The 13734-nt window shown below is 39.3% G+C and overlaps 2 protein-coding genes across 2 annotated transcripts; one reads left to right on the top strand and one right to left on the bottom strand.

Moving 5' to 3' along the window:
- Positions 1-282: 282 nt before the first annotated feature.
- On the top strand, positions 283-3529 carry LOC148047285 (vomeronasal type-2 receptor 26-like). Its single transcript, XM_087707768.1, has 3 exons — positions 283-494; positions 1438-1564; positions 2567-3529. The coding sequence occupies exons 1-3, from the start codon at positions 363-365 to the stop codon at positions 3460-3462; spliced, it is 1155 nt and encodes a 384-aa protein (XP_087563894.1). The 5' UTR covers positions 283-362; the 3' UTR covers positions 3463-3529.
- Positions 3530-6594: 3065 nt separating this feature from the next.
- Positions 6595-9121, bottom strand: LOC148047284 (uncharacterized). The gene is given in 2 exon segments (XM_087708360.1): positions 6595-7450; positions 7452-9121. Coding segments are annotated over 2 exon segments (1476 nt in total). The 5' UTR covers positions 8265-9121; the 3' UTR covers positions 6595-6787.
- Positions 9122-13734: the final 4613 nt, after the last annotated feature.

The following is a 13734-nucleotide window of genomic DNA, read 5'->3' as shown; positions in this document are numbered from 1 at the left end:
CACTTTACATGATCTTGATTCTATCCCTCTGTTTATGCAGCCTAGAACTGTGTTGGCTTTTTTGGCAGCTGCTGCATAATTTCCTTTCTTTATTTTTTTTAAGACAATACTCTGATTTCTTTTTTATTTCCATTCTTTAATCCAATTTCATAATATAGAATACAAATAAAAATAGGGAGATGTGGAAGGGAAAATGGAGGAAAGAAAAGTTTAGAATACAAACAAACACACAAATAAACACTTCCGATGTCCTTTCTAAAGTCTTCTTTCCCTTCCCTTTCCAGCTTCACCCTTCCCTTCAAAGCCCTCAGTTTCGCAATAATTCCATAGTTGGGGTATATTTGGATGAGAAAGGAGATCTGATGGCTGACCTGGACATTTTGAACTGGATTGTTTTCCCAAACAAATCTGTTAAGAGAATGAAAACTGGAAGTCTAGAAAAACAGACAACGCAGGATTTAAAAGTTACCATTGACCAGAAGAGTATTGGAAAGGTAGAAATTCTGACAATCTGGGACTAATATTTTTTTATTCTATTAAATGTGGCAAAAATTGAACTACAATTTTTGAGGTAGGTGGGTGTTTTCTTTCATTGCTTTTGAGTTTTCATGTCAGCTGATCTGGTTCGCAAGGGTCCAAATATCATCTTTATGAGATATTCAGTTGGTCATGAAAAATAAAATGTTCAATTTTCATTACGTACACACACACACCTCTTTCTAGATGTACCATAGTTTTCAGAGTATAAGACGCTCCAAAGTATAAGACGCACCTAGCTTTTTTTTGGGGGGGGGAAGGAACAAGGGGAAAAAAATCTGGCTCTGCCTCCCAGAAATTTGCCTCCTTGTGGTGTTACATTTCAGACTATACTTGTATAGATGCTGTTAAAATTGATGTGGCTTTCTGGAAGTATAGTTTTTCTCTGCTATTTAAAAGGAGATACAATAGCACTGGACCTCTTCTTATTTTAAAAAGCTTTTTAATTTTGTTAAGTTGTCTAGAACAATAATAAAGCAGTCTTTAAAAATAAGTCTAATAATTTGAACATTTTATAGGCATTTATTGACTTACCTCCTTGCAGCAAACAGCAAACAGCCTGATTAGCACAAGAAAAAAAAATCTGCTTCTGCTTCCCAGCAATTTGCCTCGTGCAGCAAACAGCCTGTTTCACTTTCAGTTTCAGCACAGCCTCCCAAAAATCAGCTGTTTCAGGCTGCAGGGATTGCCATAGCCTATTGTCGCCTCCACAAGCCCCATTTTCCCTGTTTGCTTGCAAGGAGGTAAATTGCTAGGAAGCAAAGGCCAAAGGTTGGGGGCCGGTAGGTGGGTGGAGCTACATTCAGTGTATAAGACGGACCCAAATTTTCACCCTCTTTTAGGGGGGGAAAAGGTGCATCTTATAATCTAGAAAATATGGTACTTCGTTTCATTCCTCAGACCTTACCGACTTCCAGGTGTGTGGAAAGTTGTCGTCCTGGATTCATGAAGGTGGTTTTGGAAGGGAAGCCCATCTGTTGCTACCATTGTCTTCCTTGTCCAGAAGGAACCATCTCCACCATGGAAGGTGAATGATAGCTGAAAAGAGAGAAGAGGCACACTTTGGGGAAGACCATGGCCTTTGACTTGCTCATGGAAGCATGTTTTAAACTTGACTTTAAAAAATATTTTCTTTTAATACGTATAATTTTTAGGGAGTTACAAGAAATATTTTGGTAATTTAAATAGAGAGCAATATATTAAAAACAGCAGATCAATCAAGAATTAGAATTAAAAGAGAAATTTCATTTCTTTTTCTTTATCTTATTTATTGGTGAACCTCTGGCATTTTTCTTGGTGTCTCTGCATAAAAGGAGAACTCCTTTTTGAAAAAGTTTTTTTTAATTTTTATTTTCAAACATGTAGCCACAAGTATACCATTTCATCTTAACAATCACTATTTTGTATTATCCAGTATTATACCAATTCTCCTTGCCATCAATCCACAACAACTGTTGTTTGCTCTTCTGCTTTCCATACACCATATTATACCCTATTTCACCTCCACCCTCTCTCTCCTCCCCCACCTCCTTTCTTCCCTCTACCATCCCTCTCTTCTCTACTTCCCCTTCCCTTTCCTCTCTCCTTCTCCTCTCTCCTCTTCCCATTCCTTCTCTCTCTCTCCTACTCTTTCTCTCCCTTCTGTTTCCCTCTCTCCTCTCCCCCCTCTTCCTCCTTTCCTCTCCCTTTCTCCTTTCCACTCTCTCCACTTAGTTTGCATGGTGTATTTCAGCGTTCAAGCAAGTTTCATTCAATATTGATGGTATTAATAATTGCATTCTAATAAACATCTTTCATATTAATTGCTTTATCTACATCCCCATATAAAAGGAGAACTACTGATGCTTTCTCCTTTCCTCTCCTCCATAGATGATTGTCCTTTGCAATAGATTGCTTAAACTTGCTAACCATTGCTGCATACTTCCTTTCTCTGCAGACAATTCTTCCAACATTATCATTAGTTTTATTCCAACTCTGCATCTGATGGAAGAATCTGCTTTATGGTAGATGTTAATCTTGCTCTTTTCAGATGCCGAGAAATGCACAAAATGTCCAGTGGATCAGCATCCAAGCATCAACCGAGATGGCTGTATACCTAAGATTGAGACTTTTCTATCCTACCAAGAAATGTTGGGGATCATCCTAGCTTCCCTTGCCTTGTTCCTGTCCATGGCAACAGGATTTGTCTTCGGAATGTTCATTAAATTTCAAGCAACTCCCATGGTCAAAGCCAGCAATCGTGATCTGTCTTGCACCCTCCTCCTCTCCCTCCTGTTTTCATTCTTGACCTCATTCTTATTCATTGGCCAGCCAAGAGTAACCACTTGTCTTGTCCAACAAATAGCATTCAGCAACATTTTTACAGTTGCCATTTCTTCAGTCTTGGCCAAAACTGTCATGGTGGTGTTAGCCTTCTTGGCCACAAAACCAGGGAACAAAGTACAAAGATGGCTAGGGAAGAGCATGGCCAACTCAATCATACTTTCTTGCTCTGGGGTCCAAGTGGTCATCTGCAGCATCTGGTTGGGCACCTCTCCCCCGTTCCCTGAGTCGGACATGTACTCAGAGTCTTCTCAGGTCATCCTGCAGTGTAATGAAGGCTCTGTCCCCATGTTCTACCTTGCTCTTGGCTACATGGGCTTCCTGGCTGTCATCTGCTTCACGATGGCCTTCCTGGCCAGGAATCTACCTGGGGCCTTCAACGAAGCTAAATTGATCACCTTCAGCATGATGGTCTTCTGCAGTGTCTGGATATCCTTCGTACCCACCTACCTGAGTACCAAGGGGAAGTATATGGTAGCTGTGCAAGTCTTCTCCATGTTGGCTTCCAGTGCTAGCCTCTTGCTATTAATTTTTCTCCCCAAATGTTACATTATTTTCCTAAGACCAGATCTGAATACAAAAGAACATATGATGTCAAAATAAAATAGTAAAATTGAGTTCTGTGTATGTGTTTCCCAGAAATGTCAGTTAATAAATGCACCAAATGATACTTTAATGTTTTTTAAATTAAATAAAAAAATGAGTCATTTCTTTATATTGGTAGAAATGGACTCCCAGTTATAATAAATGTGTTTTCCCCCTTTCTTTTTTCTGTTCAGTGTATGGGAAAGCGTATGGGGAAGTAGTGGGTTCTGGCTTGCTTTGCGCGCATACACAGTACAACGAAAACTGCTTTGCGCATGCACAGAATAGCAATAGCAATAGCAGTTAGACATATGCCGCTTCATAGGGCTTTCAGCCCTCTCTAAGTGGTTTACAGAGTCAGCATATCGCCCCCACAGTCTGGGTCCTCATTTCACCCACCTCGGAAGGATGGAAGGCTGAGTCAACCTTGAGCCAGTGAGATTAGAACCACTGAACTGCAGATAACAGTCAGCTGAAGTGGCCTGCAGTACTGCACCCTAACCACTGTGCCACCTGGGAGAACCAGTTTGGGGGTGTAGCAGGCCTGGGCCACTGTCGGTTCTAGCGGCCCAGATTGCCAAGCTACTACCAGTTCAACCAAACCAGTCCAAACTGGCCCAAATTGGAAGAAACCCACCACTGGTATGGGTATGCATGGATGCTATGGCTGTGTGTGTCTGTATTTTCTAAAGATACATTTGAACCAGAGACCAGGACAACTTTCTGTTGAAGCACATTTTTTCTTATTGATGTTCAGGACAAAAGGATGGGCCTAAAGAAGGGAGGATTCCCCACCTTTTATATTATGTAAATTGATGCATATTCTTCTGACCAGGGCTTCCCAAGAGCATGAAACAAATTCCTTGTCCCAGAAAAAAAACTTTTATTAATTTACAGTCTCATTCACAGACAGCAAAGTCTTTCAAAGGAGGATTTACAGTCACAGACCTTATCTGGCTTGGAGGCGGATATCTGCAGAACCTGGCAAGGAATCTCGGAGAGTCACTATCTGATTAGCGAACTAATTGTCTCCTGCAAACTCCACTCCCCTTTCGCTCCTCTTTTATGTCCTCTGGGAGGGGCCATTCATTATCTGGTCTTACTCCAAATTTGACCTCTGTTCTTTAGTAGTTCCCTCCTCTGGTAACTCTGGGCATGTGCACACTGGGAACAGGCTCCAGATGTTCATCTGCCTCACTGATGCCCTCTCTGAAGGCAGCTGACAGCTGGCATATGGCTCTGGCCCTCTCTCTGCCTCCAACACAGTGCTCTCACGAGAGCCTTCCCCAAACTCCAGGACTGGCCCATGTTCCTCCCCAACCTCCTCACTGTCCGAACCTGCTGCCAGCTCTGCTGGCTGCTGGCGGGCCACAACACATACAAGGGATTGAGAACAGAAGCAAGTGAAATGATTGGGTGTGGGCAACAGCAAGTGTGTGATTGACATCAAGATCTAGTGAGGTCCACGAGGCAACTAGTTCATAAATAAATATAGTAATGACTCCACATCCCCAAAATCTTACACTGCCACTGAAGAAGCTTCTTGGATGAGAAGCGAAATGCCTTAAAGAAAAATTAGAAAGTCCAGTTGCCTTTGATATAAAAGCACCTTTGGGACAAACGTGATGTGGATGAATGACAACCTCCATAGATCTCTGCACATAGGTCCCCAAAAGAACTCATGATCCCCAGAGAAGAAATTGCCTCTCAGTGTAATTATCCCATCCTGATTTCTGGAAACTCCTCCATCATTTCTCCAATGGCTGCCTTTGCTGTAAACATCAGATTGAAGCAAGTTGCAAAGGATGTTATCTCACAAAAAGGTGCATGAATAAACTTGTACTCTCTGTGGGACAAGTTTTGAGACAGATAGGGACTGTGCTTCTTGAATGGATCTATTTCTCTTTTCCAGACGGAGCTCAGTTTCTCTCTGTCTGAATCAGGAAAGCCACTGATTCATTTCCACCTTGGGAGAATGCTTTGAGTATAACTCTTCTAGTTGTTCTTGCTTAGAAATGGGAAGATGATCGATTCAGTCCCTATGCATTATGGACCTTCTGCTTCTGTTCCTGATGCTGCTGGTGTCCCAGCCAGTCTCTGGGAAGCTAAGAATGAAGTGCCCGTTGAGTTTGGAGCACCAGGATGGAAACCATCTATGGAGCTATTACAGGCCAGGAGACTATATCATAAGTGTGATCATCAGTGCAACAAAAATATTCTATGTCACATTGCCTTTCAACACGGCTCCTTCTAGCCAGTCTCACTTGTAAGTCATTCAGTGGGATGGAGTTTGATTCCCTTCATTTACAGTTCTAACACTCTTCTTTTACTATTATTTTAATTTTTTCCTATAATCCTATTTTTTTTTGGTATTGTTTTGATTTCCATGGTTTTCCTCTTTTGTATTTTTTTGTGGAAGAGATTCAGATCCAAAGATTGGGCCAAAGGGGGAGGGGAAACATGAAAGAAATCCAGATTATTTCCCCCTCCTGATCCAATCCTGAGTGTCATTTGAATACCAATGTTTGTTTAAAGTACAATAGAATAACAGAGTTGGAAGGGACCTTGAAGGTCTTCTAGTCCAACCCCCTACTTGTGCAGGAAACCCTACACCACTTCAGACAAATGGATATTCAACATCTTCTTAAAAACGTCCAGTGTTGGAGCATTCACAACTTCTGGAGAAAAGTTGTTCCACTGATTAATTCTTCTCACTATCAGGAAATTTCTCCTTAGTTCTAAGTTGCTTCTTTCCTTGATTAGTTTCCACCCATTGCTTCTTGTTCTACCCTCAGGTGCTTTGGAGAATAGCTTGACTCCCTTTTCTTTGGGGCAACCCCTGAGATGTTGGAACACTACTATCATATCACACCTAGTGTTGCATTTAGGGTTCCCGAGGCTGAGGATGAAAGGAATGTCCACTCACGGATAGCTGAATCAACCAAAGTTTATTGAGCATCCAGAATTAACATGAGAATCCACAGCAAACTTATTAATCATGAAACATCATTCTTATAGTGTTTTCAGCCTCTTTGAGCTCTACGTATTATCTCATTATTGGCTAACAAGTCTCCAAGGCACAATAATTGGTTAGTCCTTACATCATTGGTGTTCGTGAGAATGTTCACGTTGTAATAGCTAAGCAAATCAAGTATTATCAAATGAGTGAATAAAATGTTGCAGGTTATTACTTTGTATCATCCCGTGTCCTCGAACATCCCTGGGAACACTGCAAGAGCAAAGATTAGCTGACAGGCAAATATTTTCTGCAGATTGATGCAGTTTCTACTTACACGTGTAACCTCAGTTCTAAGGACCATCCAGATGATTCACTGTAAAAACCCTACATTTCCTCTCTTTTTGTTTTTAATGACGATAAAAGAGATTTTTCAAGAGCATGCATTTGAATCATATTCAAAGTAGGTGCAGGAGACTTACGAAACATAGCAAAAAACATAGCAAAAAATGAAGGAACACATTGCATACAACAACAGCAAAGTATAAGTAATACAATTATGCTCACACCATAGAAAAACAATTGTTTTAACCAAGAAATATTAGGTAACCAGCTAGTTAACCAATCAAAAGGAGAAAATTCATAATGTACATTATTTTTTATAGAAGCTTGTAAATTAGCTAATTCATCTTCAATAGTTCTATTAAGTGAATGAAAATGCACAGCACAAGCACGTTGACCAACTAAAGTACAAAATCCACCTTGACGAGCTAGCAAATAGTCTATAGCAAAACGTTGTTGCATTAAATCTTGATTAAGTTCTTCAATTTCATTTTGCAAGTCTCTAATAATTGCAGCAGTAGCATTAATAGATTTCTCCAATCGGCATGTGAGACCTAAAATAGAATGTCTATTTTCTTGAGTTAATATTCCTGGGTATGATCCCAAAGAAATAGTTCCAGTTATTGCTCCAACTACTGCACGTCCAAAAGTATGCAATGAAGAAAATTGAGTATCAATAATAACTTCATCAGAACATTTTGATCCCAAAGGCTGCACGTCTTTTTCTAGTTGGTAAACTTTCATAAGCACCCACTTGTACAGGTAACGACAAATATCCAATGGCAGCACATTGATAGTTTTGAGGGTGTACGTTAGTTGCATATTTATCAAAGAAAAACCACATTGTAGGATCTTTTAATTGCCATCCAGCACAGATTGATCCACCTGTGTCAGTATTAGAAAAAACAGTTTGAAAAATAGGAAAATTTTCAGGATACATTTCAGGTATGATGTTATGACCTTGTGATGTTTTAATAGTACCCCATAACCAATATTTTTGAGTACAATAACTATAATTCCCTACTTTATCTAAAATACGTTTAGCTTTTGAGTAATCAGACCATTGATTAAACCAATTATGACGAGCATAACAACAAAAACATAAGCCTCTAGTAAATTGGTTAATGCGAATATACTTCCATCTAACTGAATTTAATTCATTTGGAGGAGTAGAAAATAGCCAAGAAGAAGAAATATGTTGAAGTTGCGAAACAATGAAAGCAGAAGAATTAATTAGATTAGGAATAAAAGCAACTTGACCAAGAGCCATAGGAGGTTCATAATATAAAGTTATATTATGACCATGAATCAAAAACATATATTGAGCGTGACGAATCCAAAGATTAGGACTAAGAGGAAGAGCAGGAATTGTTTCCGAGTTAGTAGAAACCGGAAAAGAAAAGAAAAAGAGAAAACAACACATGAGAAAAAAGGATTTTTTCAATTGATGTTGATCTTCAAGGTGATTCCAAGGCAATATTGGAGGACGTTGCATCCTTGGATGTTTCATTTGTTTTTCCATGATAAGGACGAACACACCGGCCTGGAATCCACACAGCTTGCTTTGTTTGCAAATCCTCAACTGCAGCGTAACCTCGTCCCCAGGTTATAAGTTTTGTAGGTCCACGCCAGGCAGGATCAGGAAGTTGACGAAAAAGCACCAAAGGACGTGCCACAGGATCCTGAATATGAAAATGTAAATTCACTGGGAGGTCTGAAAAGGAATCTAGAAAAGTTAAGTAATTCCACGCATAAAGAGCAATAGAGATCAAATTTTGAATTTTTCTCAAATTGAAAGGACCAGATTCAGATTTTACCAATTTAGTTAATGTAGCTTTGAATGTACGATGAGCTCGCTCAATTATAGCTTGCCCTTGAGAATTGTAAGGAATTCCATGTATCAATTGAATGTTCCATTGTTGACAAAAAGAATTAAAGTCCTTGCTAGTATACGCAGGACCATTATCAGTTTTTAATTGAATTGGTCGTCCCATTACGGAAAAAGCAGAAAGACAATGAGACATGGCATCAAAGGTGCGCTCATGTCTAGCAGCAGTGACCCACAAAAAATGAGAATATGTATCAATGGATGCATGTAAATAAGTGTATGGTTTAAAGGTAGCAAATTGTGTAACATCCATTTGCCAAATTTGATTAGATTTTGTTCCTCGAGGATTTACTCCCATAGGAAAAGGAACAGCAAATTGTTGACAAGAAGTACATCCTCGAACAATGTCACGAGCCTGAGACATAGGAACAGAAAATTGTTTAGCCAAAGATTTAGCATTTTGATGAAAATATGAATGACTAGCAACAGGATCTGAAAAAAGAGTTGTGACTTCTTTGAGAGTCTCATCAGCTCGTCTATTTCCTTCCGTCAAAGGATTCTGAAAAGGAGAATGGCTCCTAATGTGCTCAACATATAAAGGAAAGACACGTGCTTCCAAAACATGTTTCAAAGATAAAAATAAAGACAAAAGATTAACGTCAAGAGAAACAGCACAATAAGCATGAGGAAGAGATTGCATTGCAAGAAAAACATATTTGGTATCAACAATCAAGTTAATAGGTTGATCAGAAAATAATCTCAGAGCCAAAATAACAGCTGCCAACTCAGAACGTTGGGCAGATGTCTGAACAGAAGTGAATTTAGAAAACCATTGTTGACCATCCGTCCAAACCACAACTCCACGAGTGGGTGATCCGTCTGTGAAAATTGTTAATGCTTCAGGAAGAGGAGAACGAGTAAAAATAGAAGAAAATGAAAGATTCAATGTATTTGTAATAACTATTCTAGGATCTTTAGGTAAAGAATATTGAATATCACCAAGGTAGTTGGAAAATGCAATTTGATATGAATCAGAAATGGTCATCAAATGTTCATGTTCAAGTTTAGTACGAGTGAAAGCTATTCCATCCAGATCATGACCTATTAATTGCAAAGATCTTCGTCGTGCTTTCATAATCAATTCTTCTAAAGCCTGTTGATAAGGAAAAATGTTTCTAGGAGGAGAAGCAGACAAATTCAACCATTCATGAATATGAATCACTTTTTCATCCAAAATAGAATAAAGACATCCAGTAGGTAAAGGTGATGTAGGAAGAATTGCTAACCACAACTTTTTGGTTATAGAAGCAATTCTATCAACATATCCCAATTTAAATTTATTTAGAATTTCTTGGAGACATTTCTTTTGCAAAACAGTAAGTGAAACCAAATCTCCAGGTTTTTTGGAACCTTTTAATAGAGAGAAAAGACAATAAGCAAAACCATGTTACCTCTTTTTCTTTATCCTGTGACTATAAAGGAAAATTAAAACAAACACATCCTGTTTAAAAACAGGCTAATAGTCAACCACCACTAGATGTCGTTGAATGACAATCTTTCTGAAAATGCCCTAATTTTCCACATCTAAAACAGTTTCCTGGAGGCTTCCTCCCTCTTTGAATCGCTGCAGCCAACAAATTCATTTTATATGATTGAGAACCTACATCCTGACAAACACGTAACATGTCTGCTAACGTGTATTGATTTGTAGCTTTTAAAGGCTGCAAAGCACGTTTACAGTCCACATTAGCATTTTCAATAGCCAACTGACGAAGCAATTCTCCAGCCGCTTCCTGATTATCCAACTGTTGATGCAAAGCTTTTGAAAGTCTCTCCACAAAATCAGCATAAGGTTCATTCACTCTCTGGCGTATGTTAGAAAAGCTAACTTTAGGTTCTCCGGCTTGAGGAACCTTGAGAAAAGACCTGAATGCACATTCAGAAACTACCGCCAAAGTTGCAGGAGGAAGTAAAACCTGATTAGGAATGTCTGCAAACTGACCTGACCCAAACAACTGTTCCACTGTGTAAAGTCCACCACTACCTAAAGCAGCTGCCTGAGAATGACGCAAATACTCACTTTCCCAAACAACATACTGCATAGAAGTCAAAATCATTCTAAACAATTGTTTCCAATCCTGCGGAATCATAGAATAGCCATTCTTAATTCCTTCCAAAAGACCTTTAGTAAAATTTCCAGTGATACCATAATCAGAAATAGCCTTCTTTAACTCCCTTAAAATCTGAAATGGCAAACCTTCCCACTCAGCAATCTGCTGACCTGGTTGTGGCCCTGGTTGATATTGAACCGGACACACAGAGAACAAATCAGCTAACTCTTCTCCAGAAATATTAACATCTGATTTACAATTTTCTACCATTTTCTGAAAAGCAGACTTTGGAAGAATATTAGTAGAAGGATGAGGAATAGGAGGAAGAGAAAGATGAGAGGGAATAGGAGGAGGGGGAGGAGGAGGAGGAGGTTTTAACACAATGTCAGAAGAAGGAGAAGAAGGTATTATTTCAGACTCAGATTTAGGATCAAAAGAAGAAATTTCTTTTTCAGACAGTGGAGGAAAAATCACAGTATTAGAATGTTGAGAAGGAGGGGATGATAAGGAAGAAACAGAATCTTCTTTCTGACCAAATATTTCTACAGCATGCCGACACAAATGCCAAGCGTGCAAAACATCTACATCTTTCCTAGGCTCAGAATGCAAAACCTTGCCAACTTTTTCCCAATCTGACAACTTCAAAGAACCTTGTACAGGATAGAAAGGACAACTTAAAGCAATTTCACGGACCAGCCGAAAAAGAGCCTTTTGTGACACACATAACTCAGACTTCTTAAGAAGATACCCTAACTCACTAACATGCTTCCTTTGCTCTAGAGAAAGCGAAGACCCCATACTTACTAAGAAAAGCCCTTGGGCTGACGACGCGTCTGTCCTCCTCTGGACGAAGTACGGGTCCCTGTTCGGGCGCCAAAATGTTGCATTTAGGGTTCCCGAGGCTGAGGATGAAAGGAATGTCCACTCACGGATAGCTGAATCAACCAAAGTTTATTGAGCATCCAGAATTAACATGAGAATCCACAGCAAACTTATTAATCATGAAACATCATTCTTATAGTGTTTTCAGCCTCTTTGAGCTCTACGTATTATCTCATTATTGGCTAACAAGTCTCCAAGGCACAATAATTGGTTAGTCCTTACATCATTGGTGTTCGTGAGAATGTTCACGTTGTAATAGCTAAGCAAATCAAGTATTATCAAATGAGTGAATAAAATGTTGCAGGTTATTACTTTGTATCATCCCGTGTCCTCGAACATCCCTGGGAACACTGCAAGAGCAAAGATTAGCTGACAGGCAAATATTTTCTGCAGATTGATGCAGTTTCTACTTACACGTGTAACCTCAGTTCTAAGGACCATCCAGATGATTCACTGTAAAAACCCTACACCTAGTCCTTATTTTCATCAAACTAGACATACCAAGTTCCTGCAACCGTTCTTCATATGTTTTAGCTTCCAGTCCCCTAATAATCTTTGTTATTAAGTAGTTATTGAAAGGGGTAGTGCATTCTTCCCAATCAATTTCCATATTTTTTATAAATGTGCATTGGTATTTAATGCCTGATCCTAATAGAAATAGAGACTGAATTCTTTTTAGATGATAAGAAGTAAATAAAAAGCAATAAATTAAGTTGCTGCCACAAAGAAGAGGGGAATCAACCTATTCTCCAAAGCAGCTGAGGGCAGGACAAGAAACAATGGATGGAAGCTAATCAAGGAGAGGAGCAACCTAGAACTAAGGAGAAATTTCCTGACAGTGAGAATAATTAATCAGTGGAACAATTTGCCTCCAGAAGTTGTGAATGCTCCAACACTGGGCGTTTTTAAGAAGATGTTGGATATCCATTTGTCTGAAACGGTATAGAGTTTCCTGCCTAAGCAGGGGGATGGACTAGAAGACCTCTAAAGTTCCTTCCAGCTCTGTTATTCTGGATGGCTTCCCTGGCACACTCTTCCTTTTTTTGTAGTTCTACTTTAATGATGGAATGATTTTGAATCCTAGTTACTTGGGACATGAAAAATTGTAATGCATTTGTGATTCTTATCCCTGGTGGAAGACTATCTCCATCCCATTTTTTCAACTCTCACAAAAATTAATTGATGAGTGGGTGACTCATTTGCCTCCGGTTTTGGAACAATATTGGCTTTAGGCTCATCATACCTATTGCTATTATGCTTATGGAGACAAAGAGCAATAGATTTTAAAAAAAATTGCTGGTGCTATTGTTGTTGTTATTGTTGATGGTTGATGATAACAACACAAACATTTTTAAAAATAGTAGGTTACCTTCCGGTGTGCCAAATATTGTCCGCTTCATTTTTGCCATTCAAGAGGTCAACAAGAACCCTCAGCTTTTGCACAATCTCACACTTGGCTACAACATGCACAACAACTATTTGAACGCTCTTGGCACTTCGGATGCCTTGCTGGACATGCTCTCGACTGGGGAAGCCAATGTTCCTAACTACAGGTGTGGAAAGAAGGACAACCTTTTGGCCCTTCTTGATGGAGCTCTTGAAGACATCTCCATCCAGATGTCAACATTAGGAGGCACCTACAAAATCCCACAGGTTTGTGTGTATGTATAGCTATATTTTCAATGGTTAACAAATTCTAGGTTTGTTGAAAAAAAATTCCAATGGATTATCTTAAATCCAGTTGATAAAATACATATGATTATGGTCTCATAGTGACCACTAACATTAAATTGTGGTGGCACAATAATTAGAATGCAGTATTGCAGGATAATTCTGCCAACTGCCAGTAGTTCGATTCTGATCGGTTTTTCCATCCTTCCGAGTTTGGTGAATGTGGATCAGATTGTTGGGGGCAATATCTGTAAACTGCTTGGAGAGGTATGTAAAGCAGTGTGAAGTGGTATATAAGTCTAAGTGCTATTGTTGTGTGCAGCGGCAGCCAAAAAAGCCAATGCAATCCTAAATTGCATTAACAGAAGAATACAATAAAGATCAAGTGAGGTTCTAATGCCATTCTATAAGACCACACCTAGAGTACTGCATCCAGTTTTGGTCACCACACTATAAAAAAGATGTTGAGACTCTAGAAAGAGTGCAGAGAAGAGCAGCCA

This window comes from Thamnophis sirtalis, unplaced genomic scaffold, assembly GCF_051295495.1.
Source record: "Thamnophis sirtalis isolate CommonGarterSnake01/CBP01778 unplaced genomic scaffold, rThaSir2_p1.2 scaffold_3, whole genome shotgun sequence".
Classification (NCBI taxonomy): Eukaryota; Metazoa; Chordata; class Lepidosauria; order Squamata; family Natricidae; genus Thamnophis; species Thamnophis sirtalis.
The sequence above is the reverse complement of the archived record's forward strand: the minus strand, read 5'-3'. Positions and strand labels throughout refer to the sequence as shown.

What these genes read in the sequence shown, in the direction of transcription:
- LOC148047285 (XM_087707768.1), top strand. Translation starts at nt 363, where the DNA reads ATGGCTGACCTGGACATTTTGAACTGGATTGTTTTCCCAAACAAATCT. An exon ending in ACCAGAAGAGTATTGGAAAG is followed by an intron (nt 495 to 1,437) that starts GTAGAAATTCTG and finishes TTCATTCCTCAG; the next exon opens with ACCTTACCGACTTCCAGGTG. An exon ending in AACCATCTCCACCATGGAAG is followed by an intron (nt 1,565 to 2,566) that starts GTGAATGATAGC and finishes TGCTCTTTTCAG; the next exon opens with ATGCCGAGAAATGCACAAAA.